This window comes from Lates calcarifer, linkage group LG6 (assembly GCF_001640805.2).
Source record: "Lates calcarifer isolate ASB-BC8 linkage group LG6, TLL_Latcal_v3, whole genome shotgun sequence".
NCBI classification, from domain to species: Eukaryota; Metazoa; Chordata; class Actinopteri; family Centropomidae; genus Lates; species Lates calcarifer.
Window position 1 is genome coordinate 27859854 of NC_066838.1, and position 26392 is coordinate 27886245.

Here is a 26392-nt window from a genome sequence, read left to right on the forward strand (position 1 = left end):
AGTAAAGACCTGAGAGTTCAGATTTTTATCCTTCATGTTTCACCTGATGAGTGTGAGTCTGAATGGAACAGAAATAAAAGTGATGTAACCCACACTTTTCCCCCAAACACAACACACCGTACACCTGAACACATCACACACCTTAACACACCGTACACCTGAACACATCACACACCTTAACACATCGTACACCTGAACACATCACACACCTTAACACATCGTACACCTGAACACATCACACACCTTAACACATCACACACCTGAACACATCCTACACCTGAACACATCGTACACCTGAACACACCGTACACCTGAACACATCACACACCTGAACACATCCTACACCTGAACACATCGTACACCTGAACACACCGTACACCTGAACACATCACACACCTGAACACACCATACATCTGAACACACCGTACAATTGAACACATCCTACACCTGAACACATCACCCTGGATGTTTATTTTTGTTCCTCATACTTTTCTGTCCTGAAAAGTTCAGACCAACAGATCTGTGTGAGTGTCAGATTTTGAAATAAAAACCACAGAACAGCTGAACAGGTTTTCCTCAGTGAGATCAATATATTTGATGAATGATGAGAACAGCTGCAGGAAGTGTGTCTGACTTTGCTGCAGTCGTTTCCCAGCGGTGAGCAGCAGCTGATTTCGAATGCACCTGTTCAGGTTCTCAGCGTCAGTGACATGTCAGAGCTGGGTCATCATCAGGTCATCCACAGGTCAGGGACTCGTCAGTCTCGTGTTTCTGTGCTTCAGATGTTTTAATGTTTCCTGTCGTTTCACTGTCAAACAGCAGAAGCTCACAGACGCTCAGCTTCTCAGGCTAGTGACTTATTGACGTATCGATTTATTGATTAATTGACTTATTGATTTATTGACTTAACATGTCAACTTGTTTATTGTTTAGGACTCAGTGAATATTTACAAACTGCTGTTCCCACGGTAACAAGTTCTGTTGTCAACAGAGAGAGAGAGAGAAGATCAAAGTGAGTTTAAACATCAGCTGTAAACACTGAACACCTGTCTCACACCTGGACAGGTAGAAAGACAGACAGGCAGTAACCAGCAGAGGACACCTGCTCAGAGATCTCTGACTGAGATGATCCACTCTGACTGAAGTCAAACACACACACACACACACACACACACACACACACACACTGAATCAGTGTAGACCGGCCAACATGTCCTCACAGAGATAGACAAACACACAGCGGAATGTTAATGTGCATGTTTTAATTAGAGAGAGAGAGACAGGCAGAGAGAGGGAGGTAGACAGGTCCTCGGTGCTCCGCTGATTGGTGGAGCAGCAGCAGAGGCTGAACCGGAGCTTCACGTCCACCGGACTCATTGGGACTAGCGGAGAGTTCCCAGCGGGTTCACCGGAGCAGACCGGCGGCTCTCTGCGGACCGGGACCCGGAGCGGAGCGGGTTCAGGACTGTGATCAGACTGGGAGGAGACGGGATCCCGCTCCGGTAAGTCCCGCTCTGATTCTCTGTGAAATACACCAAACCAGGTCATTTAAAGAACCCGGTTCAAACCACGGGAGAACCCGGGTTAAACAGAGACCGAGGAAAGGAACCAGATCAAAAGCGTTAAATCAGAGGAAACTGATGATTTATTGTTTAATTCTTCTGTGAAGCTGCAGCTTCATCTGTTTATTGATTAAAGTTTTTTGACTGAAACTAACTGATGATCGATTATCAGGATAAATCAATCAGTAAATCAACAGAAAATGAATCAGATTTATTGATCACTGAAATCATTTCTCAGTTAAACCTCATCGATCCAAGCTGAAACTGTTTAATCATGAAAAGATCATTTTGTGTTTTAATAAGTTTCTGTTCATGTGATCAGTGTTTGACTCAGTCAGAGGTTTGTTCAGGTCTCAGATCAGATCTGGTCTCAGACTTTCTGATGTGGGTCAGAACCCCCCCACCCCCACCCCGAAGCTGAGTCCAGAGTGTCTCTGTGTGTGTGTTGGAGTTCAGAGTGTTCAGAGGTCAGTTCAGTTCACAGGCTGATTATTAATGACAACAACAATCAAATGATTTTACAGTTCAACTTGGAGCTGAAAACCAACCAGTAACAAACTGAACATTTATTCTGTTTTAAAGAAAGTTTGTCTTTTTATTAGTGATTCTGAGTCATTGGTTTTATTATCTGTTCATCTTATGATCAAGTGCTTTGTTCTGTTTGTTCCTGTTGGAGCTAACACAACTGTGTGTTAGTTTGCCTCGCCACCAAGGGGCAGTAACATGTCGGTGAAAGGTCAGTCAGAGACAGGTGTGTACCCTGGTTGTGTTTGGACCAGGACAGATGTACTGTCAGTTTATATTGTGATGATCAGTGACAGGTGAGGAAACTTCACCTGCAGCTGGACTCAAGGTTTCACTGACATTCATCAGGAAACAGAGTTTCATTCAGCTCAGGTGAGTCAATTCTGGCTCAGTCACAACAAACAGGAAGGAGCAGGAGTTTAAAACGAGGACAGAGACATCAGTGGCTGAACAGACGCCATGTTATAGCGGTGAAATGACGAGTTACAAATGGCTGAGAGAACTGAGCTGTGATCAAGACGCCAACTTTATGTCTGCAGTGTCTCTGCTGTATATTTTATAGTGACGACCTGAATTACTGCTGCTGCTGCAATAGCCTGTTATAAATTTGCAAAATACCCGTTTGAGCCGAGAGAGAGAGAGACAAAGAGAGAGAGTAGTAGCTAACGTTAAGTCAGGTTTGTATTTGTATCTTCTACTGGCCCAAATCCCACAGAGTTTATTAGCTGTGTATGTCTCTACCTGTCAGTCCTCTGTCATTCAGGGCTGTGCCCGCTGGGGCGTCTTCTTCAGTAACGCTGTTGCTCGAGTTTTCATTAACATTTTCTGTCATTTTCTCTTCTATCTCGCTCCTATAAACATTAGCACCTGTGTTTACTCCTGCGCTCTGTGCTGTGTGCGTCAACCTAACCTGACCTGTCTCTAACTCTGTTCCAGCCTCCTGATTGGTTCAGTGCTGCACTATCCTCATTATCATTGGCTTTTCATATTGTCTGTCAGAACACAGGTGGAATGAGTTCTATCCACGTTGTTATCAGCCATGTTTTGAATGTCTATCAAGGAAAAGTTATATCATGATATATATCGATATTGTTTTATCGCCTAGCTGTAGTCGATCGGCTCATTAAAGACAAAAAACTAACTGAAAAAAGGCTCATGAAACAACAGTAACAAAAAACAAACGGAGACTCCGACAAAGTTTCTGAGGTGATGATGTTGCTTCCTGAAGAATTCAAAACAAAGATGGTTTAAATAACAGGGAGTCTGTTAAACAGTCTGATGATAATGTTCATTCAGAGGATTGTGTTTTAAAGCTTTCAATTACTGAATCACCTGCTTCAGGCTCTTCTTCAGCTCCTCTTTAAAACTGAGGAAAACCTGAAGATGAAGAACTTTACAGCTCGACAGTCAGAAGCAACAGTGAAATCCTAAAACCAGCTCCTGAAATCAGCTGTTTAACCTACAAACACAGGATGTACTAACCCTGAACCCTGACCCAACACCAAGCTGACATAAAACAGCTGACAGGTGTCATGGACGTTGAGCTTCATCTTCATCCTCTGAACAGACCAACACCAAAGGAAATCTTCAGAGCTGCAATGGTGATTTCATTTTGTTCTTGTGAGACAAACAAACATCCACAGGATAAAATCAACAGAAGTTCTGTTGACCCCAGGGCTGGATCAGACTCCCCTGGAATAAATACTGTCAGGACATCCTGCAGCAGTTTAATAAAGAACAACCTGAGAAACAAAGTTACCTGAGTCAGCGTTACCAAAGGCTTTAGTCTGTAATTATAACAGGATTTAACCAGAATGGAGGAACTGAACATGACGTCCAACATGTGTTTGGTAACAATGATGTTTCTGTACAAACTGAGCGATGGAGAGCTGTTGCCTGTTCCCAAAAATATAATCAAATTCTCAGTTGTGAGAGTCGACAGTTGTGTCCATTATCGTTTAATTTCCAGTTTCTTCCTCCAGTGTTTCATCCTCTTACCTGGTCCCTCCTCCCCCCTCAGCCCTGGAGTCATCTGGTCTCTCCTCACCTGTACCTCGTTCCATCTTCTACCTGGACTATAAGTACAGGAACAGTTTGTCTCCTGTAGTTGTTGTTGTTCATGTGTTCTGTTTTTCTGGTTCTGTTCATTTATTAAAGAACTGTCTTTGCACTTTCTTCTCTCTGTTTCTGAAATATTCTGTCAGATAAATAAAATCTGAACCAGTCTGATGTTTGATCCCCAACACACTGTGTCAAGTACTGAACTGAGACTGAGGAGAATTTAAACAACCTCCAGCTGCAATAAGATCGTTTGGTAAATTGATCTGTTAAAGGAACAGAGAGAAGACTAAGATACAAACTGAGCCTAAAGCTCATGATCAGTAATCAATAATCACACAAATAATTATTGATCATCATTAGAGCAGTGTCAAATCTGACTGTCAACCTGATGAACTGAAATCAGATTGATTGATTGATTGATTGTCTTCTCAGGTGTTCACAGCAGGATGAAAACTCTCAGCTGAACATCACCTCGGTATGACATCATCAGGCTCCGCCCCCTCCCTCCTCCCCCTCCCTCATCATCATCATCATCACTACGTCTCGCTCCTGATTGGACAAACTCTCCATCAGTCCCCCCTGTGGCCTCGCCTCGCTCTGTCTCTCTGGATCTGGATCGGTGGACAGGTGATCCAGGTGAGCGGCTCCCACCAGCACTTCCACCCCCACTCCATAAAGATACCTGGTGACATCACGCTGGGGGGGCTGTTCCCCATCCACGCCCGTGGCCCCCACGGCCTGCCCTGCGGGGAGCTGAAGAAGGAGAAGGGGATCCACCGCATGGAGGCCATGTTGTATGCTCTGGACCAAATCAACAGCGACCCTGAGCTGCTGCCCAACATCACGCTGGGGGTGCGGATCCTGGACACCTGCTCCAGAGACACCTACGCCCTGGAACAGTCACTCACCTTTGTCCAGGCGCTGATCCAGAAAGACACATCCGACATCCGCTGCTCCAACGGAGAACCGCCCCTCATCCGCAAACCAGAGAGGGTGGTAGGAGTGATTGGAGCGTCAGCCAGTTCCGTGTCCATCATGGTGGCAAACATCCTGCGCCTGTTCGAGGTAATAATACACCTGAAACTATGTAGGTAACAGCTAACCTTAACCCTAACCCAGGGTTGGTTTACAGTATATGTGTTTAACAGGTTGAATAACTGAGGACAGACGGGATTACTCCCCCACAGCTTTGACTAATCATTATTTTAATCACTGATTAATCTGCTGATTATTTTCCTGATTAATCAAAGAGTTCAGGGCAAAATAATCTGAACAGCTTTAAATCCACCTGAGGATCTGATTCTGGACCAGATCTGATGAAGTTTACTGCCCTACATTTAGTATGTCAGGCTGAGAGCAAGCAGAGCCTGACAGACTGAACTCAGGTCAAAGACAACACTCTGACAGCAGGTTACAGACAGACATATAGGTTATAGACACACAGACAGACAGGTTATAGACAGGTGGTGGATGAAACAGTCTGGTTGGTGGATTAATGTTTTAAACAGACAGTTTGTGTCTGGATGACTTAACAACTCGAATGAAAGCTTTTAATGACTGTGTGTTTTAATGTGTGTGTGTGTGTGTGTGTGTTTTCAGTAGATTATTTTAACTGAGGTTTGTTAAAAACAGCAGAAACACTGGGGAGCAGAGATGCATCATGGGAATAACCATTACCTGATAGTCAAACACCTCCAATCAATACACAGATCAATACAGATATCTGTCAGCAGTCTGTTAAGCTTTGGTCCAAATCTCAGACTTGATGTGAAATCACAGGGGTCACTCAGGTGTACCTGTATGACATCATCAGGTGATCAACACAATGATGATGATGATGGCGGCTGTCATAACAAGGCCTGCTTTTAGGAGCTCGTTAATGTGGAGTCCTTCGTTAATCTGCACACACACACACACCATCACACAATCACACAGTCCTCTGTGTTAATGTGATTGTTATTCAGTTTATTGAAGCTCTGACACATTCAGGCTGTTACACAACACTAATCCTCAGTGTGTGTGTGTGTGTGTGTGTGTGTGTGTGTGTGTTTAATTTGACCCTGAGCTCTGACTGAAGGACGTCTGCGTTGATCAGATTCTTTTTTCACTCCACAAATCAGACTGAGACTGAGACCCTTCTCTTTAGGTCTTCAGGTTTCAGGTCCTCAGGTCATCAGGTTTCAGGTCTTCAGGTTTCAGGTCCTCAGTTCCTCAGGTTTTGGGTCTTCAGGTTTACAGATTTCAGGTTTTCAGGTTTCAGGTCTTCAGGTTTCAGGTCCTCAGGTTTCAGGTCTTCAGGTTTTCAGATTTCAGATCCTCAGGTTTTCGGGTTTCAGGTCTTCAGGTCTTCAGGTCTTCAGGTTTCAGGTTTCAGGTTTTCAAGTTTCAGGTTTCAGGTTTTCAAGTTTCAGGTCTTCTTCAGGTCTTCAGGTTTCAGATTTCAGGTTTTCAGGTTTCAGGTCTTCTTCAGGTCTTCAGGTCTTCAGGTTTTAGGTTTTCAGGTCTTCTTCAGGTCTTCAGGTCTTCAGGTCTTCAGGTTTTAGATTTTCAGGTCTTCAGATTTCAGGTTTCAGGTTTTTAGGTTTTCAGGTCTTGAGGTTTCAGGTTTCAGGTCTTCAGGTTTGATGTTTCCCAGCAGCTTGAACGAACCAGACAAACAAACCTGTGATTTTAACATGAATTTAAAAGTTTTATTTGATCTGTTATATTTCCTGATTATTGATTATTGATCTGCTTCCCAGATCCCTCAGGTGAGTTATGCGTCCACAGCTCCAGAGCTCAGCGACAACAACCGGTACGACTTCTTCTCTCGGGTGGTTCCTCCAGACTCGTACCAGGCTCAGGCCATGCTGGACATCGTCAAAGCTCTGGGCTGGAACTACGTCTCCACACTGGCCTCCGAGGGAAACTACGGAGAGAGCGGAGTCGACGCCTTCATGCAGATCTCCAGAGAGGCCGGTACGTCAGGGCTCTGGTCTGTTCTGGTCTGTCCCGTGATAAAGACAGGTCTGTGTGGTGGAGCATCTTTTCCCCACCTGCCAACCAGGTGTTCATGTAGCAAACTGGAAGAGTCTTTGTTATTTCACTGTTTCAGTTCAGGACTCACTTGGAACAGCAGGTGCTGATCGACCTGGCTCAAGATTTAAAAAACTCTGGTGTTGTGCTCATTGAAAAATTATGAGTTGTGACATCATCTTCCCCACACACCTGCCAGATGTACCTGTCTGTCTCTTAGTAAACCCGTCTCTCTCTCAGGTGGGGTGTGTATCGCTCAGTCAGTGAAGATTCCTCGCGAGCCGACGGCTGGAGAATTTGATAAAATCATCCGACGCCTGATGGAGACGAGTAACGCCAGAGGAGTCATCATCTTTGCCAACGAGGATGACATCAAGTAAAAACACAAACTGACCTGAGATCAGACGTGCACACTGTTTTAACCTGGTCACATGACTCCTCCCCTCTCTTCTTGGTAGGCGGGTCCTGGAGGCAGCCAAGCGCACTAACCTAACGGGTCACTTCCTGTTTGTGGGATCGGACAGCTGGGGGGCGAAAAGTTCACCGATCGCAGAGCTAGAAGATGTTGCAGAGGGCGCCGTCACCATCCTCCCGAAACGAGCTTCAATAGACGGTAAAAATAAAAACGCACAAACATCATGTGTGTTGTTGCTGTATGTGTTACTGTGTGTGTTACTGTGTGTGTTGTTACTGTGTGTTCCTGCGTGTTCCTGTGTGTTACTGTGTGTTACTGTGTGTGTTCCTGTGTTACTGTGTGTTCCTGTGTGTTACTGTGTGTGTTACTGTGTTTTACTGTGTGTGTTACTGTGTTTTACTGTGTGTGTTGTTACTGTGTGTTACTGTGTGTTCCTGTGTTACTGTGTGTGTTACTGTGTGTTCCTGTGTGTGTTACTGTGTTTTACTGTGTGTGTTGTTACTGTGTGTTACTGTGTTACTGTGTGTGTTACTGTGTGTTCCTGTGTGTGTTACTGTGTTTTACTGTGTGTGTTGTTACTGTGTGTTACTGTGTGTTACTGTGTGTTCCTGTGTGTTACTGATTGTGTTACTGTGTGTTACTGTGTGTGTTGTTACTGTGTTTTACTGTGTTGCTGTGTGTTGCTGTGTGTGTTACTGTTACTATGTGTGTCGCTGTGTGTTCCTGTGTGTTGCTGTGTGTTGTTGTGTGTTACTGCGTGTTGTTGTGTGTTCCTGTGTGTTGCTGTGTGTTGTTGTGTGTTACTGTGTGTTACTGCGTGTCGCTGTGTGTTCCTGTGTGTTGCTGTGTGTTACTGCGTGTTGTTGTGTGTTCCTGTGTGTTGCTGTGTGTTGCTGTGTGTTGTTGTGTGTTACTGTGTGTTACTGTGTGTTGCTGTGTGTTACTGCGTGTCGCTGTGTGTTGCTGCGTGTTGCTGTGTGTTCCTGTGTGTTCCTGTGTGTTGCTGTGTGTTGTTGTGTGTTACTGCGTGTTCCTGTGTGTTGCTGTGTGTTGCTGCGTGTTGCTGCATGTTGCTGTGTGTTCCTGTGTGTTGCTGTGTGTTGCTGCGTGTTCCTGTGTGTTGCTGTGTGTTGTTGTGTGTTACTGCGTGTTACTGCGTGTTGCTGTGTGTTACTGCGTGTTGCTGTGTGTTGCTGCGTGTTGCTGTGTGTTCCTGTGTGTTGCTGTGTGTTGTTGTGTGTTACTGCGTGTTCCTGTGTGTTGCTGCGTGTTGCTGTGTGTTGCTGTTGCTGTTGTTTATTGTGTGTTTGTTCTTCAGGCTTCGATCAGTACTTCGTGACTCGGTCTCTGGAGAACAACCGCAGGAACATCTGGTTTGCTGAGTTCTGGGAGGACGACTTCAGGTGTAAACTGACCCGACCTGGAATCAAATTGGATCCTGACAAGAAGAAATGTACAGGTATGGCCACACCTGAGGGGGTGGGGCCAGACAGAAGATATTGTGGTTAAGTGAGATGTCATGTGACATTGTGTGTCCCCACAGGTGAGGAGAGGATCGGTCGGGACTCGTCCTATGAGCAGGAAGGGAAGGTCCAGTTTGTGATTGATGCGGTTTACGCCGTCGCTCATGCTCTGCACAACATGCACCAGGATCTGTGTCCGGGCAGCACCGGAGTCTGCAGCAACATGGACCCTGTGGAGGGACGCTCGCTGCTCAACTACATCAGAGCCGTCAACTTCAATGGTAAGAAAACATCCTGACAAGTAAAAATAGTCAGTAGAGCAGCTTCAGACATGTGGCACTCCACCTGGATCCGGAAGACCAGGGCTGCAGATCGTACATTGATCTGTGGAGGGAACTTCACCGGTGAGCAACTGTGGAGCCTCCACCTGCAGAGACCGGTGTTGTGGTCTGGTGTGATGTTAGGCAGGGGTGGGGACCTTGGTGTTCTGACTCCTGCCATTGTAAACTGGTCCTAGGTACATGAAACATCACCTCTTTGGTAGGGAAGGAGCTGGTGGTGGTGCAGGAGTTGGTTCTGACATAACAGACTTATCTCTACTCATAGCACCAACTCTGGAAACAGACTCACAGAGAGGAGTTGGACTTTTCTGTGGTTGTCCAGGTTGGGAGAGGTTCATCAGGTGTGTGGTGGTGCTCAGAACAGGAGGGTAAGACTGTGACCGTGAGGCATTCAGGTCGCTTACCTGGCTGCTCCATAGTTCTACCAGAGAACTTTACTGACATTAACAACAATGGAGAAACCTGGAGGGAGGTGACTGGGAGGAACAACCCAATCTGAATCTGAGTCATGTTTTCTTATTTGTCTTCTGTTCCAGTCTTGGATTATCCAAATAAACTAACTTTAAGCCAAAGATCAGATCAACAGCTGTGTGTCTTGGAGCTGCCAGTTGATCAATACCCAGTGGTGGATTAGATCAGATGGTGGGTAAAGAGGCTGCAGGACTGACCTGATCTGACTGAAGTCCCTGTCCATGAGGTCTTCAACTCCCACTTCCAGAGGAATGTTTCATTCATCCAGGGGAAGACTGAAGACCTGGTGTCTGGAACAGGTGCTCAGAGTTGTGGTCAGAAGATCATCAGCGTCTGTAGCAACAAACCTGCTGATGGACACCTGCGGTGACAGAGTCCTTTCAGGTTTGGTTGGTCCAGGAGACTCCTGAGGCAACAGCCAACTGTGAGCAGAGAGTAGATCTGAAGACCTGGACTGAGGATGTTGTTGGACAGTTGGACTTCACAACTGTGAAGAACCCCTGAACCTGACAGATTTGTCATCCATAGAGGAGGCGGTGGTGAAGGGGCTCTGCAGTGTCACCAGGTGTGGACAGCATTCACACCGAGGAGACTCTGGACTTCCAGGACGGTCCTGGTTGACTCTTCAGTTTTTCCTGGAGGTTGGGGACAGCACCTTTGGATCAGAAGTTGAGCTATAACTATCAGGGTATCACACTGCTCAGCTTCCCAAGCTAATGAAAACAGAGTCTGGCAGATTGTTGAGCCTCAGATTCAGGAGGACAGATGTGGATTCTGTCCTGGTCCTGGATCAGTAAAACCAGCTGTTTATTCTTGGACAGGTCCTGCAGGGATTTTGTATGTATGTATGGTGGGGGGCTGAGAGATCCAGGGGATGGAGGACCACTGATTCTTATGGTGACAGGAGGCTCCTTTGTAGGTAAACACCAGAACATGGTCCAGGGATTATAAATCTAATCTGACCTGGGAACACCTGGATGACTGAGGTGAGTCTCATGTGACAGTAGAGGTCTGGTGTTGGACCTCCTCCTCTCCGACTGATGTTTTTTCCAGTCCCTCAGACGGACCTGAGGAGTCTTCAGATGTCTTGTTCAGTCAGTTACTTCCTGTCTGACTCCATCAGGTCAGACAGGAAGTATTCAGGATGAGGTTTTCAGAGGTTTTCAGAGCAGCAGCTACAGCACCTTCATCCTGTTAGACATCAAATCCATATTTTATAGAGACGAGAGCTGCAGCAGCTGGAAGGCTGAGAGGATTTAATCTGCACACCATGAAACCGGTCTGTCTCTCTGCCTGTCTCTTTCTACATGAATTCTCGTCTTCTCCGTGGACTGAATATTTAATCTCTTCAGTAGATGTGTCTTCTTATTTGGGATGTTGGTGTATTTTGGGAATTTGACCTTAAATGAACTCCATGTTTGGTTCAGAGACCCCTGCAGCATAGCACCTGGTGGTCAGGTGACCTCTGGCAGCTTACTGATTAACTGTAATAATTTTGATTCTCAAACTTTTCATTCAGTGCCATCACCAGGTCAACATTTGAATTTAAGAGATTTAATGGTTCTATAATAATGTCACAGAGACAGGACCAGTAGAGGGCTGGTTCAGGTTCAGGTCTGGTTCTGGTTCAGTTCAAGTTCTGGTTCAGGTCTTCAGTGTTGGCTTGATTTTCAGAGCAGGTTTTCTTTATTCAGAGACACTGAGCGATAATAAGTTAATGCACTTTACATGTTTCCTCTGAAGACTCAGTGTGTTACTGTGTGTGTGTGTGTGTTAATAATTGAAGTGAGCAGCAGCTGCTGTTCATTGTGATGAAGGTTTGAAGACGTGATGAAGTTTAATCTCTGCAGAAAAAATATTGTTTCAGTTTGAAGTTGAAATCATTTGAATTTCAGATTGTTCTCAGTTGTATGAAACCTTAAATCGTCTCCTCCTCGTCACCTGCTTCTCTCTTATGAAACAGACTGTTCCTGTTCTGTCTCTGTGAGTTTGGATCTTCAGCTGTTTCCTCTTAAACTCGTAGCTGAGGTCAAACACTCGAGGAGCTCAAACAGATTTAGAGCAACTTTGAGTCTTTATAAACACAGCAGGAGGCAGATCAGTGGAGTTTATCATTGCTGGAGTTTTATGATGGAGTGAGTCCTCAATGACATTTTCCTGTCTGAGACAACCTGGATGTTAAAGGACTAAAGAGGTTTTACACCCTCAGAGCCACAGCTTTAAATCGACTGTAGAAATGTTTGTTTTCTAAAATAAAATGATTCACCATCATCCACGTTTATTAGAAACTACTCTGACGTCTGATTATTGAACCTGTTACTAAATGTTTTTGCATTTTAAGGCTCACAGGAGAAATCAGAGTCTCCTCCTCCTCTTCATCCTCTTCCTCCTCCTCTTCTTCATCCTCCTCATCCTCCTTGTCATCCCCTTCCTCCTCCTCTTCTTCTTACTTCTCCTCCTCTTCATCCTCGTCATCCTCTTCCTCCCCTTCCTCCTCCTCTTCTTCTTCTTCCTCCTCCTCCTCCTTTTCATCCTCCTCCTCTTCATCCTCCAGGATCAGAACATTTCTTTTCATCTCAGTCTTCAGCTCACTCAGACCTGACATCAGTAAAAATCTGTCTCTGACTCAAAACTGTTCCAGGATTTTAATCCAACTCAGATTTTATTGATCACCTGAGACCAGATCCCAAGTTACTGATCAGATCTCTTACTGCCCTCCCTCACTGTCTCTCTTTCTGTCTGTCTGTCTCTCCATCCAACAGGAAGTGCCGGTACGAGTGTTTTGTTCAATGAGAACGGAGATGCTCCTGGTCGCTACGACATCTTCCAGTTTCAGATGACCAATCACAGCCACCCTGGATACCGTGTCATCGGCCAGTGGACCAATAACCTGAGACTCAATGTAATTCAGTTCAGTTTTATTTATAGACTTAGACTAAGACATACTTTATTGATCCCTTTGGGATGACTCCCTCAGGGAAATTAAGTAAGTTATAGCGCTGAATCACAACAAAAGTCATCTCAAGGCACTTTTCATAAAGAGCAGGTTTCATAGAGCTTTTCATAGACCATACTCTTTAAAAGAATAGTGGGAGAAGAACATAGCATAACACGCGTTCCATATAAAATGTAAGGTGATGCCAGTAATACAGCAGTAGTAATGATAGTAGTGATAATTAAAGTATTAACTGCTAACATAGCAATACAACTAATAGCAGTGTAAGTAATTTCTAATTCTAGCAGCAGGTGTTGAGTGGAGTTGTAGGAGCAGCAGGAGACTTGTCATCACAGATCAGACTCTACAGCTCCAGAGGCAGAAATACCTGCAGAAAGAGACAGAAGAGGAGAGAGAGACGGGAGAGCACAATACTACAGGAAAGGGGAGATACTGAGTTAGTAACATGTATTTATGGGATAGGAATCCATACTGTGGAGAGAGGGAGCAAGAAAGAGAGAGAGAGAGAGAGAGAGAGAGAAGCTCAGTGCATCATGGGAAATCTCCCAGCAGTCTAATGGGATGACAAGACAACAAGACAAGTACAGAAACAAGTCCGTTGTCTGATGTGATCAGGAGGTCGTTGGTAACTTTTACTAGTGCTGTCTCACCGAAACACAAAAAATCATAAAATAACATCTGCTGGTCTTTAGAGTCTAACTTTAAGGGAGTCTGTCTCTCCACTTGTCTGTCTCTCTACCTGTCTGTCTATCAGCTGGAGGAGATGCAGTGGTCAGGAGGAGATAAGTCTATTCCAGACTCCATTTGTAGTTTTCCCTGTAATCCAGGAGAGAGGAAGAAGATGGTGAAAGGAGTTCCCTGCTGCTGGCACTGTGAGGTAAACACCTGTCGTACTGATTATATCACCTGTCTCTCTCTCTCTCTCTGACCTGTCTCTCTCCCTCTGACCTGTCTCTCTCTCTCTCTCTCTCTCTCTCTCTCTCTCTCTCTGACCTCTCTCTCTCTGACCTGTCTTTCTCTCTTTGACCTGTCTCTCCCTGACCTGTCTGCAGCTCTGTGATGGGTATCAGTACCAGCTGGATGAGTTTACCTGTGAGACCTGTCCGACAGACATGCGCCCTACCCCCAACAGAACCACCTGTCGTCCGACTCCGATCATCAAACTGGAGTGGAACTCTCCCTGGGCTCTCGTTCCCGCCTCTCTCGCCATGCTCGGTATCCTAGCAACCAGTGCAGTGGTGATCACCTTCATCCGCTTCAACGACACGCCCATTGTCAGGGCGTCAGGCCGAGAGCTCAGCTATGTATTACTGACAGGTAAATATTACTGACAGGTAAATACTACTGACAGATAAAAACTACTGACAGGTGAGTATTACAGACAGGTGAGTACTACTAACAGGTAAATACTACTGGCAGATAAATATCACTGACAAATAAAGACTACTGACAGGTAAGTATTACTGACAGGTAAAAACTACTGACAGGGAAATACTACTGACAGGTGAGTATTACTGACAGGTAGAGAGAGACAGATCCAGGACTAAAAACTCACAGGGATTTAAAAGACTCAGGTTAAAACTGTTGAGTGACATCATCAGCAGTGACATCACTTGTCTCTGTGTCTGCAGGTATCTTCCTCATCTACCTGATCACCTTCTTGATGATTGCGGAGCCAGGTGTGGTGGTTTGTGCATTCCGGCGCCTCCTGCTGGGCCTCGGCATGGCCATCACCTACTCCGCAATGTTGACCAAAACCAACCGCATCTACCGCATCTTCGAACAGGGCAAGAGGTCAGTGACCCCGCCCAAGTTCATCAGCCCCACCTCCCAGCTCCTCATCACCTTCATCCTCATCTCTGTCCAGGTGAGAACACAGGTGTCCCCTGACCTCCTTTTCCTGACTACAGCAGTTCATCGAATGACTCAGGTCCATCTGTGTGTGTGTGTGTCAGGTCCTTGGTGTGTTTGTGTGGTTCGGTGTCGTCCCCCCTCACACCATCATCGACTACGAGGAGCTCCGCCCCCCGAACCCTGACCTGGCCCGAGGCATCCTGAAGTGTGACATGTCTGACCTGTCAATCATCTGCTGCCTCAGCTACAGCATCGTGCTCATGGTAACATATTGTTATCATATATTGATATTGGATATTGAGGACCAGCTGTTGTTGTAGAGGGCTGTACTGTTGTAATGTTGTAATGTAATGTTCCCAGATAACCGGTACTGTTTCTGTTGCTAGGTGACATGTACGGTGTATGCTGTGAAGAGTCGCGGTGTCCCAGAGACGTTCAATGAGGCAAAGCCGATCGGTTTCACCATGTACACCACCTGCATCGTCTGGCTCGCCTTTGTACCGATCTTCTTTGGTACCGCCCAGTCCACTGAGAAGGTAAGACCCAGACCAGAACCAGGAGAAACCAGAGTCACACCAGGTTGAACGAGGCTCTCTGATGCTTCGACCATTACGCACATGAAGAAATTTATTTCACTTAAGTGGCAGAAAAAACATCAGAAGCTGCTGAAGCTGAGTTCATTCACACCAAGAGAACAAACACAGTGAGGGAAAGAGTTTCCTCTGATGTGACAGAAATCAGGTAAGCCATTTTCAGTGTTTGGAGTTCAGGGAGGGACAAGGGATAAACCACAGCAGAATTAGACACAAAGTGGAGTCATTTCCAGGCAGAGAGGAACGGCTGGATTATACAGATTATAATCCAACACAGGATGTAATTATAGAATAATAACTTAGTTCAAACTAAAGTTACACAGAGCTTCAACAGCCAGATAAAAAGAGACAATAAAAGCCAGAAATAACATGAAGGGAAACAGCAGCGTCAGACAGAAACACATCCAACAGATTCATTCGAGAGACGACACAAAAGCAAAAGAAGAAAGGCTTTTTCACAGACAATACAGAAGCTGGTTTATCTTCTGTTTGAGGATAGGATTTAGATATCAGAGTTTCCAGGTCAGTCATCTGGTGAATTAATTAAATGTGAGTGAAGAATTTATAACCTGTGATCTTTGTGTGATTTAATCAGACCTGCAGATCTTCAGGTTCAGTAAATACACAGGTCAGAGATGAACGTTCACACACTCACCTGTAAAACAGGTAACGTTCAGAGGATCAGAGCAGTCTGTTGTTAGAACAAACATCAGCCACTAACCTCAGAAATTTATGATTAATTATCCCCAGTTCTTCTTTAGCTTGAGGAATCCCAGGAATCCTGTGAGAGAGAGTGAGAGATAAATAAAAATTAAAATTAGAATGAAAATCAGAGGAAATCCTACTTCTGTGTCTCTGTGATAACATTCAGTTCTCCTCACTTCTTCTCTTCATGTCTCAGAGTTGAGAACCATCAGATGTTTGTTGGAGGACAAAATAAAAGAAGCTGTTTTCTTTTTTATCTGAGAACTACAGAACAAACAGAGAGCTGCAGGAGGATTAACACAGAGAGAGAGAGCGAAGGTTTTTACAGCCACTGAAGAGACGTAGGAGTTCTGCTATTGTCTTGAATCTCTGTAATAAAGAAACACAATGGAGACAGGCAGCAGTGTGTGTGTGTGTGTGTGTGTGTGTGTGTGTGTGCGTGTGTGTGTGTGTGTGTGTGTGTGTGTGTGTGTGTGTCTGTGTCTGTGTTGTACAGTCAGGTGAATCCAGCTGAACACAGAAGCTTCAGGTCAGGTTTCTTAAATTGGTCCCAGGGAAGGGACCAGACTAAGAGTGATTCCTGGACCTGACCTGGACCAGGGAAACCAGGGCCCCCTCCTGGAGTCTGACTCCTGGAATCAGACCTGGAGGGATGGGGGGCTTGTCGAGAAGCATCTGGCTGCTGAGCATTGATCTGTGTGGTGTGGTTGGATGCAGCCTGATAAACCTGGTTCAGCTCCTCTGTGGAAAACAACAGAGGCACTGGGGTCAGGTGGATTACGAGCTGGGCAGCAGCAGGAACCAGAGCTGGAGTGGGAGGTAGCAGTTAAATATAGTTTGACCTCTATGCTCAGACTCTGGCTCTGGAACCAAACCTCTGGAGAGGGGCTGGATTCTCTCCCTGTCAGCTCAGGGTAAAGCTTGATTTATACTTCTGCATGCATGTCGTAGTGACACAGATAACGACTGTGATTGGTCCGTTTGGTCAACGTCCGTTATGTCCCTCAGTGGTCGGACGAGCACAGAAGAATCCTCCTCCTGTCGGTCTCAGGATTAATGAGGTTCTGGTCGTTGTTCAGGAGGTTCGCTCTCACTGTGTCTGTCTCTGTCTCTTCAGATGTTTATCCAGACAGCCACTCTGACCGTCTCCATGTCTCTCAGTGCGTCCGTCTCTCTGGGGATGCTCTACATGCCGAAGGTTTATGTCATCATTTTCCATCCAGAGCAGAACGTCCAGAAGAGGAAGAGGAGCTTCAAGGTCTCAGCTCAACTTCACTGTGTCACCTGTTGATTGATGTATTGCCTGACAGTTGCTGTGTTGCTGTGTTGCCTGACAGTTGCTGTGTTGCTGTGTTGCAGGGTGTTGTCCAGGCTGCCAGAATGTCTCAGAAATCGTTAAATGAGAAACAAAATGGAGAGACAAAGATTGAACCTGACAGAACACAGTAATACTTCAGTAAAACTACAAACTACAGGTACTGAAACAGCACAGTGTTCACAGATCAACAGTAAAAACATTCACTCTATCAACACAAACAGTGATTTATTTCATGTTTCTTTATTTTTGCCTGTAATGTCAGCAGATCTCTGTTGTTGTGATGAAATGTGGTTCAAACCTTCATCTTCTCCTCAGGATTAAACTGTAAAAATTTTGGTGATGTTTGTCCCATACATTTGTTTTATGACCAAATACCTGACCTTCCCATCAGAGTTAGAACCTGAGCTCTGTTCCATGAAGCAGGATCAGTGGTTACCATGGTACCTTCAGGTGTAACTCTGGGTTTTCAGTCTGACGATGGTGGTTCACTTGTTATGGCAGTAAATCTCCATGGTAACTGATGCTGAATGGCTAACCTGCTCCAGGTTCACTTCAGAGGATCAGATCAAACTACTGACCAATCAGATGACTGGAAAACTGTGGTCATCATTTCTGCAGGATCCTGACAGGAACAGAGTTTCCAATAAAGATCAATAGATGTTTTTATAGATCAGTGAATGGTTTTGTTCCAGTCTTTGTCCACAACAGAGCTTCTAACAAACAGAGAGTTTCTCCCACTGAATGATCACACACTGACTGTTAGATCTTCATGTTGATTTTCTCTTCACACTGTTGAAGATTTCTGCTGATTCTAAATGAACATTTCAGTCAGATGGAGCTCAGACATGAACTCTCTCCTCTCCTCTCTGCTTTGGCAGCAGAAACACTCTGACATTACTGTCACTGTTTATCTGCATCACATATTCACACTAACTCACAATAAACCACCATCACACTAAGGAGCACAAACACTCACTCACTGAAAACACTTGATGGACTTATTTACAATAAATCCTCAGCCTGACTTTGATCACTGCTGATTATTTCTACTGTTTCTATTCTAGTCATGTGATCATATTGTTCACATTTCACCTTGTTAAATGTCATGTTAGGACTTGGCTGGAACTGAAACCACCTGCAGCTCTCAGCCTGACTTCTCAGAGAATATTAGGTTCCTTACTCATGGTTCTGACAACGCTGCTTCAACTAACAACTCCACCTCTTTACCATGAACCATCAGGAAATCCTGGGTCACTGAACCCGGTGATAACCAGGTGATAACCAGCTAATAACCAGCGTCTGTTGCTCAGTCACTCTGGTTGTTATGTTTACTGAAGCCAGATAAAGAGATCCTGGATCTGTTGAACCTGCTTTGTGGTACAGGCCTCTGGTTTACTCAGAACAAATACAGACACACAGGAGAGAGGAACTACGTCTCCCAGCATGCCTTGGGAGCAGAAGAGGAGGGGCTGTCTCTGCAAGATGAACCAAACACCAGAGTCACTGTATTGTTTTTATTTTTTTCTGTTCAGTCTGATGATTGACACACAGTGGCCGGAGTTATATCCTTATATGACCTGTAGGTGGAGCTACATGTGTTTAATGAGCAGGAGATGAATCCTAACTCTGGAAGCTGCTGCAGATATTTCTGGAGATTCTGATGAATATTTCAGCTGCTGGTTAAAGATTCATGTTGATGTCATGAACCGAGTTGCTCTGTGTGCTCAGGTGCAAGGCATAAGCCCTGTAGAACAAAAAAAAGGTGTTAAAGACTCAGACAGGAGTTCACAGATTCCAATCTCCTCTTTTGTTTTCTTTTCAAGATTCTTTTGGAAGTTGGGATTTTGTGGCATGTGGTAACCACTCCACTTCCAAGGAGCTCTCTCCTTCTGTTTTCTGTGCAGGTTCAGTCAGTCAGGTTCAGTCAGGTTCAGTCAGATACAGTCAGTCAGGTTCAGTCACTCAGGGTCAGTCAGATTCAGTCAGTCAGGTACAGTCGGGTATGGTCTATGGTCTATGAAGAGTTTTAAGGATCTTTGTGGAAGATCAGGGTCTCTGAGGAGGTTTCAGTGGTCTGTAGAGTGATTGAAGAGGTTTTTGAAAAGTTTCTATAAATCTCTGAGGAGATTGTTGGGGTCTTTAAGGAGGTCCTGGGGGGTTTAAGAGGTCCCACTGGTCCAGGAGGTCTCAGGTTCCTGTGAAGAGGTTTCCTCAGTCTGACTGACGTCCTGTATCAGCTCTGTTAGAACAGTTCAGTCATTTACTGACTGAAAGGATTCAATAATCAGAGCATTTAAAGGGACAGTTCACCTGCTGCTTACAGATTGAAGTGTCTGATTAACGTGTGATCAATAACAGCTGCTGATCAGGTTCTCTTGAGCAAAACACTGAACCTTCAGTCTAATGCTATTATTCTCTTCTCCTGTAGCTGCTGATCAATCCCTGTGCAGAGCCTGATGACATCATCATCATGAAGATCAAATGGTTACACACACACACACACACACACAGAGAAAGAGAGAGAGAGAGAGACCATCAAAATAAAACTATCCATGGGGCTCTTATTGTGAAAATCAGGGGTTTTATGGTTCAGACAGGAAGTCCTCAGTGTCGTCATGACGACACAGTGAAGCTGATTGATTTCTCCATAAGCAGAGTGGAAAATTTCAATTAAAATAAACATGCAGCCACACAAACAACAGGTTTTAACACTGGTAGTAAAGTTAGCAGTCAATAGGTTAACCAGCAGTCAGCAGGTTAACCAGCAGTTACACTAAGACTCTACAGATCTGAGATCAGTTACATGAGAACTTCCTTTCTGATGATCAAACTTTGGATTTTTAATATGAAACATCTTTAACCTTACAATAAAAGACAGGATGTTTGATGTTGATCTGACAACATGTCCAATTTTAACTGTTTAAACTGGACTATAGTCCAGTTTGAGGGACAGGTGATGTCCTCCTGTGGATACCTGACAGACTCACCTGAGGGACTCACCTGTTCATCCTGAGGTTCTCCACCTTCAGAAACTGTTGAACAGAAAAACTGTGAGGTCTCTGAGGACGGAGACAGATCAACATGGACATGTGAGAGACCAGGACTCACCTGAATGGACAGGTGAACCATCAGCAAACATTGATTGACCAGTATGTAACATTTACAAGGATCTATTGGAAAATAATAATATTAGTGTGTAATCACCTTTTTTCGTTCTGTTAGAATGAGCAGTTTATATCTACGTAGGGAGTGGGTCCTCTTCCAGGAGTGTGCCATGTTTCTACTGTAGCCCAGAACAGACAAACTGAACCAAACAGAGGCCTTTTGCATTCTAATGTTGATGCTGCAGCTTGTAAACAGAAGACAAAGAAGAAAGAACTGAGACCATGTCAGCTGTTACCTATAGTTTTACAGACAAACAACTAAAAACATTATTTAAATTTAGCTGTATAAACAAACTTCACTCAACAGACCAGTTGATGCAGTAGCTGACATCATGTTGTCACCTGATGGCCACCGTAGACTACGAGACACACCTGTAAAGGGAGGGCTGACGTATTTAGTTGGTTGCAGTCTGCATTCTCACCACTAGATGTCAGTAAATCCTACACACTACTCCTTTAAAGGATCATTACCTTTATTTTATGATCCAGCTCTTATTTTGGTATTTGTGTCATGTGGCCCAGTCAGGTGTTTCCTGTCTGTACTTACTGGGGGAGGTTTTTTAAATCATAATGTATAAAACTGTTGTTTTTGGTGTGAACGTGAATGTGAATATTTCTCAGTGAAAAATGTAATTTATATTATGTTTCTGAGTGTTCACACCACAGATAAAGACATGAACCAATCAGACAGAGGCTGCTCTGGTTCAGTTTAAACTGCTGTTGAGCTCCAGCTCCTGTTCACAGCCGTTTGTTTATCCGTCCCTTGACATGTTAAGAACCTTTACCTGGACTCACACCTGTCTGATGACTCATGTTGTCACTTCCTGTTGACTCTGCCAAAATAAGAGCACAGTTTTCTTCCAAGTCAGTTTCACAGTCGACAACTACGAGGTATGGCTATTAAATAATGAGACTGAGCTTATGAGGATAAAACCACGTGGTTCACAGTCACGGTTCACATTTACAAGACTATGAACATTCTGGGTGCCCATGCACATCAAAAACTTTTGAATACATTCAACAAACTGAACAAATGGTTCAAAATGATCAACGACTCAGTATAAGACTTGATAGGAGAACTGGTCTCCAGGTTTCCCCATTGTCACCCACGTGAGCGTTGAAGTCCCCCAACAGAACTATGGAATCCCCAGCCACCACCCTTTCCAGGACACCACCATAGACTCCAAGAAGGGCCGATACTTCAAGCTGCTGTTCGGTGCATACACACACACAACAGCTAGAGCCTTACCCCCCGCAACTTTCAGTTGCAGACAGCCAACCCTCTCGTTCACAAGGCAAAACTCCAACACTGCAGCACTCAATCAAAGGGTTGTAAACATTCCGATTCATCAGGGTGATTATTTTGAACCACTCTTAGTCTGGCCCCTCCCCCAGGACCAGTTTACCTTGGGAGACCCTACGAGGGGCTATTGCCCCGGACAACATAGCTCCCAGGTTCACGGGGGCACTCAAACCCCACCACCACGATAAGGTAGCGATTCACAGGAGGGACAAATGTTTCTGTTCAATAAAATTGTATTACAGCATTAGTTTTGTTTTTTTAATAGCCATACCTTGTATCACCTGTCTGTGACCTCACTGGTGACCTGTGATCTCTCTGTACATCTGTCTCCATGTCTCCTCTGTCTCTGCATCACCTGCAGGTTGGATTCAGGTGATCTCAGGTGGATGTCCTGGACAAACCTGATGTTCTGTATTATTATTATTATTATTATTATTATTATTATTATTGTTATCATGGGGTTTACCTGAGGCCTGTACTACGAATGGAGTTTAACCTCCTCTGATTTAACTCTGGGTTATCAAGGAAAGTCGGGGTTGACAAACTCTGACTGCCTCAATCTGTGTTAAACAGTACGACGGTGGTTAAGATGTCGGTAAGTTGAGTCGGTGTTAACTTAATCAGAGTTAGTGCGTGTTGATTAAAGGGGCGTGCACCGTATCTCTCAGATGAAGAGCGCACGTTAAACTGTGGGTTTAGAGGAATTTAAAGAGACTCTAACGACACAATGTAAAACCAACAAAGACAGGGAGACTGGTCACATGTTCTCTGGATTCTTCATCTGTAATATGAGATGGAAGGACACGGAACATATGTGATCATTTCTCAGATACTTGTGATACTTGTCACATGTCTGAGAATGAGCTGTTCCTGTTAATGATGTTCTGCCTGGAACACTCAGGCTGTATATGTATGAATGTAATGCTGTTATGTTCAGTATGAACTTCATGTTAACAGTATTTCAGCCTCAGTGGAAACTGAACCTGGATCAAATAGAAACATTCTATATTCTATTTTACAAATTAAAATAACTGAAATGGAAAATGGAAAATGCGGAGCATAAAAAACATTGTTTATTGGTCCACATATCTCTACCATCCACTACATCCTTTTTTTTTTTTTTGGTGGGGGTGGGGGTCGTGGGGTGGCGGGGACTGATGGTCTTTAGATAACCCCCATCCTACGGAGTCAGCCTCTCTCAGTTGTTGTGCCAATATTGATTGGTTGTTCCACCTGTGGGGCGGAGCTTAGGTAGAAGTAACACCGGTAACACCGAGTTAACCATGAACATAAACTGCTCGGAGCAGTTTACAGACGCAGCGTAAATTACCATGGCAGCAGACCTCAGGTAAAACCTATCCACCTGTCGTAGTACAGGTTAATCAGGAAGTTACACCTGACGTCACCAAGTTACTCCTGAAGTTACTCTGATAAGCCAGTAACCTCGCTTCATAGTACAGGCCTCTGGTGAGCTTTCTGGTCACATGACTGTTGTTCACAGCTGATAATGATGTTTGATTTACAGACTCAGGGTTCGACCTGAGAGAAGCTTCATGTTTAGCCACGTGTTGCCATGGTAACAGCTCTGGTCTGGTTGCCATGGTAAAAACACTCAACACACAAATGTCCTCTAACACAGTTATTGATAAACAGCTGATTGTTTAATTTCTATGAATTCTTGATCATCAGAATCAATAACTGGACAAACATACCAACAAAAGGGATTTTATTTCACAGATTGAAACAAATTTTAAAAAGAATTTCAACGTCCTGATTTAGATTTAACAGACCTGTGGTCCAGGTGTGTTGTGACCATGGTGACAGTGGCCCTTTCTGATTGGAGGAGGATGTCTTTAAAACCTGAACCTTAATCAGACTGAACCAGCTGGTCACAGAATCTGAGCCAGTCATTCATTCAGTTATTTATTCATGTAGAAGCGTGTCTTCAGTCGGTTCAGACAGGATTTAATATTTCAGACAGAGTCTGATCTTCACTGATGTTCTGATAAACCAGCTGGTCCAGGATTAGATTTCACAGAGTCCAGCCTGCTGGAAGTTTTAATCACATCTCATGGTCTTCTTATGAATCCACAACAACAGGGCTGTAATATGATCGAAAATCCCCATAACAGCTATTGAACTAACTGTGATTTATTTAGTCAGCTGCTGTTTACAATAATTGAATTTTAACAAATAATTTTCCTGTTTCAGAAAATTAAATATGAGATGAGATGAGATTTTAAGATGAGATTTTAAAAACTGAAAGCTGATCGAGAACAAACACAGAGTCTGATATTAAAACAGTAGAAGAAGAAACACAGTCTGAGGCTGTGGTCCAATAGTCAAAATAATCTCCTTTCCTAATCACTTTTCCCTGATCTCGATGGAAAACAAGACCCTAACCCACTGATAATATAATAACATAAAGGAAAATACAAGTTAAATAAAGATAATAAAGGAACTGTGTGACGGGTCCAGAGTAAATTATATTCAGAAATATAGATTAATAAGATTACAAATAAGATTTATACAAGACAGGAAGTAGGGAGAGAGAGTAGGGGAATGACATGTAGTAAAGGTCTGACTGGACTGAGAGTTGATCCAGGGACCAGCTGCTCAGGGCACTAAGGCCCATATGGTACATGTCCCAACCATTCAGCTGCTCCTGTTCTGACCTTTGGTCTTTTATACGTTTGTTAAGAAGAGATTTTTTAATATTATTTATTTATTTATTTATTAGTGTTTGGAAGGATTTTCAGAAGTTTTGGATCATGTCACAAACATTAAGTGGGAGCTCTATTGTGTTTACATGTACATGGATCTGCTGCTGCTGCAAGGAATCATGGGACATCATTCTCTCCTTTCCTTTGATAAAGGAAGCTCCAGTGTCTCCTCTGCTAAAGGAGATAAGATAGGAAGCAGTGAAGTAGACATGGACCTGATCAGGTCTGACACTCAGATCACATCATTTATCTCAGTTTTGAACCTTCCTCAGCAAAAAGGACGATTGGACCACAGCCTAATATTAAAACAGTAGAAGAAGAAACAGCCTGATATTAAAACAGTAGGAGAAGAACTGAGTGCAGTGAAATACTGTCTAAAATTCAGAAAGGTGGGCAAACAGGAAGTGGTGTCTTTTCACAATAAAGGGTCTGAGACTCTGCTGTCTTATAGTTCAACAGCTGAGACTGTGGTATTGTCTCTGCCTTGCTCACAGGCTCAGAGGCAGCTGCAGGATTCAACCTTCAGTTTTCTGTGAGGAGACATGATTTAATATTATGTGGACAAAAGTATGTGGACAGTTCTGGTTTAATTTATTTGTCTAGTTTTTAACTCTAAAATGAAATGTGTCTGTTTCTGGTGAAGATCAATAAACTGATTTTTGTTTCTGACAGAATCAGCTCATTAGAGTCATTAGATCCATTAGATTCATTAGATGTAATAAAGACACAAATGAGATGAAAGTTTCAGAGAAAATAAAACACGTTTTTGATCCTGTGACCCCTCAGTGTAATCTGAGACCCTGTGGAGGGTACTGAACCTCAGATTGTTTCTAAAATGAATAATTTACCTTTCACTTTAAAATGTCATTAAATGACACATTAATATTAACTCATTCCGAACTCATTCTGAAAGGGTAAAACTGATCAGACTCGTTTTACATTAGGAGATCTTAATAATAAATGAGTTTTAATGGTTCTGATGTTTTTTATTGTTGAGCAGCAGATTTATAAAACAGATATTTATATGTGAAATGTTTTAAACTAATGAGAAACACAATCTTCCCTCCTTTCAGGGAACAGAGAACTAATAATAAATGAATGAAATAAATGAACAATATTTTGTTTAAGTTTCCTGTTTAAATCAGATTCATTTGTCCACAAACTTCCGTCCAAGTTTTATATCTGTGTGTGTTTTTCATGTTGTTTCTGCACTGAAAATAAAAACCGTTGTTTCTGTTAAATTGTCTGAAAATCATTTCTCCGATGGCAAAGACGATGACATCATCTTTGCGCCCTCTCAGCTGATTGGTCGACATCATCGTTTCTATAAAACAACAGTTGGTGTTTGAATGTGTCGAGAGGTTGACTTCAGTTCAGGTCTGGGTTTTTATTGTGGTTCTAGTTTGTCCTCTTCAGATCACAGATGAAGGTGATCTGATCCTCCTGGTTCAGGTCCAGGTCTAGGATCAATTAAGATGCTGCTGACTTTTTATTCAAGGACGAGGGGAGGTCACTGTAGGTCACTCTGCTCTGATCTTCACAGGACCGATCGATCAGTTCATTATCAATAAAACACACAGAACCCAAAATCATCAGTGTCAAGAAAGGATACAGCTCCATAGCTCTCCCCCCTCTGGGCAGATCGGATCACAACCTGGTCTACCTTAAGTCTGTTTATACACAGCAGTCCTGCAGCAACCTGTGATCACAAGAACTGTACAGAGATGGTGTCAGGAAGCTGAAGAGACTCTACAGGGATGTTTTCTATGATGCTCATGAGGATGACATAGAAGGACTCACTGACTGCATCACAGACTATATTAACTTCTGTACAGACAATGTCATCCCAACAAAGACTGTGCGCCGTTTCCCCAATAACAAACCCTGGGTCACTAAGGACATTAAAGCAACACTGAACAGGAA

At 43.9% G+C, this 26392-nt stretch overlaps 1 protein-coding gene and 1 long non-coding RNA gene across 5 annotated transcripts; one reads left to right on the top strand and one right to left on the bottom strand.

Moving 5' to 3' along the window:
- Positions 1-3: 3 nt before the first annotated feature.
- LOC127142607 (uncharacterized) lies at positions 4-3011 on the bottom strand. Of its 2 annotated transcripts, none has more exons than XR_007813507.1 (3): positions 2829-3011; positions 159-1522; positions 4-124 (listed from the first exon to the last, which is right to left on the bottom strand). It is a non-coding gene; the product is annotated as an uncharacterized LOC127142607 (long non-coding RNA). The 2 variants fall into 2 exon arrangements; XR_007813508.1 differs by having other exon boundaries at positions 12-124; positions 193-1522.
- Positions 1386-25692, top strand: grm6a (glutamate receptor, metabotropic 6a). 3 transcript variants are annotated; one of them, XM_018687481.2, is made up of 16 exons: positions 1386-1502; positions 4581-5213; positions 6890-7106; positions 7404-7539; positions 7622-7776; positions 8897-9037; positions 9122-9322; positions 12616-12755; positions 13564-13686; positions 13862-14126; positions 14441-14676; positions 14765-14926; positions 15050-15199; positions 17079-17219; positions 17321-17436; positions 19708-22836. In XM_018687481.2, exons 2-15 carry the CDS (start codon positions 4626-4628, stop codon positions 17408-17410), a joined length of 2745 nt encoding a protein of 914 aa, XP_018542997.1. In that variant the 5' UTR covers positions 1386-1502; positions 4581-4625; the 3' UTR covers positions 17411-17436; positions 19708-22836. The 3 variants fall into 3 exon arrangements, with proteins under 3 accessions (XP_018542997.1, XP_050927484.1, XP_050927485.1); XM_051071528.1 differs by lacking the exon at positions 1386-1502 and adding an exon at positions 2287-2459 and having other exon boundaries at positions 19708-25692; XM_051071527.1 differs by lacking the exon at positions 19708-22836 and having other exon boundaries at positions 17321-18309.
- The last annotated feature ends 700 nt before the right edge of the window (positions 25693-26392 follow it).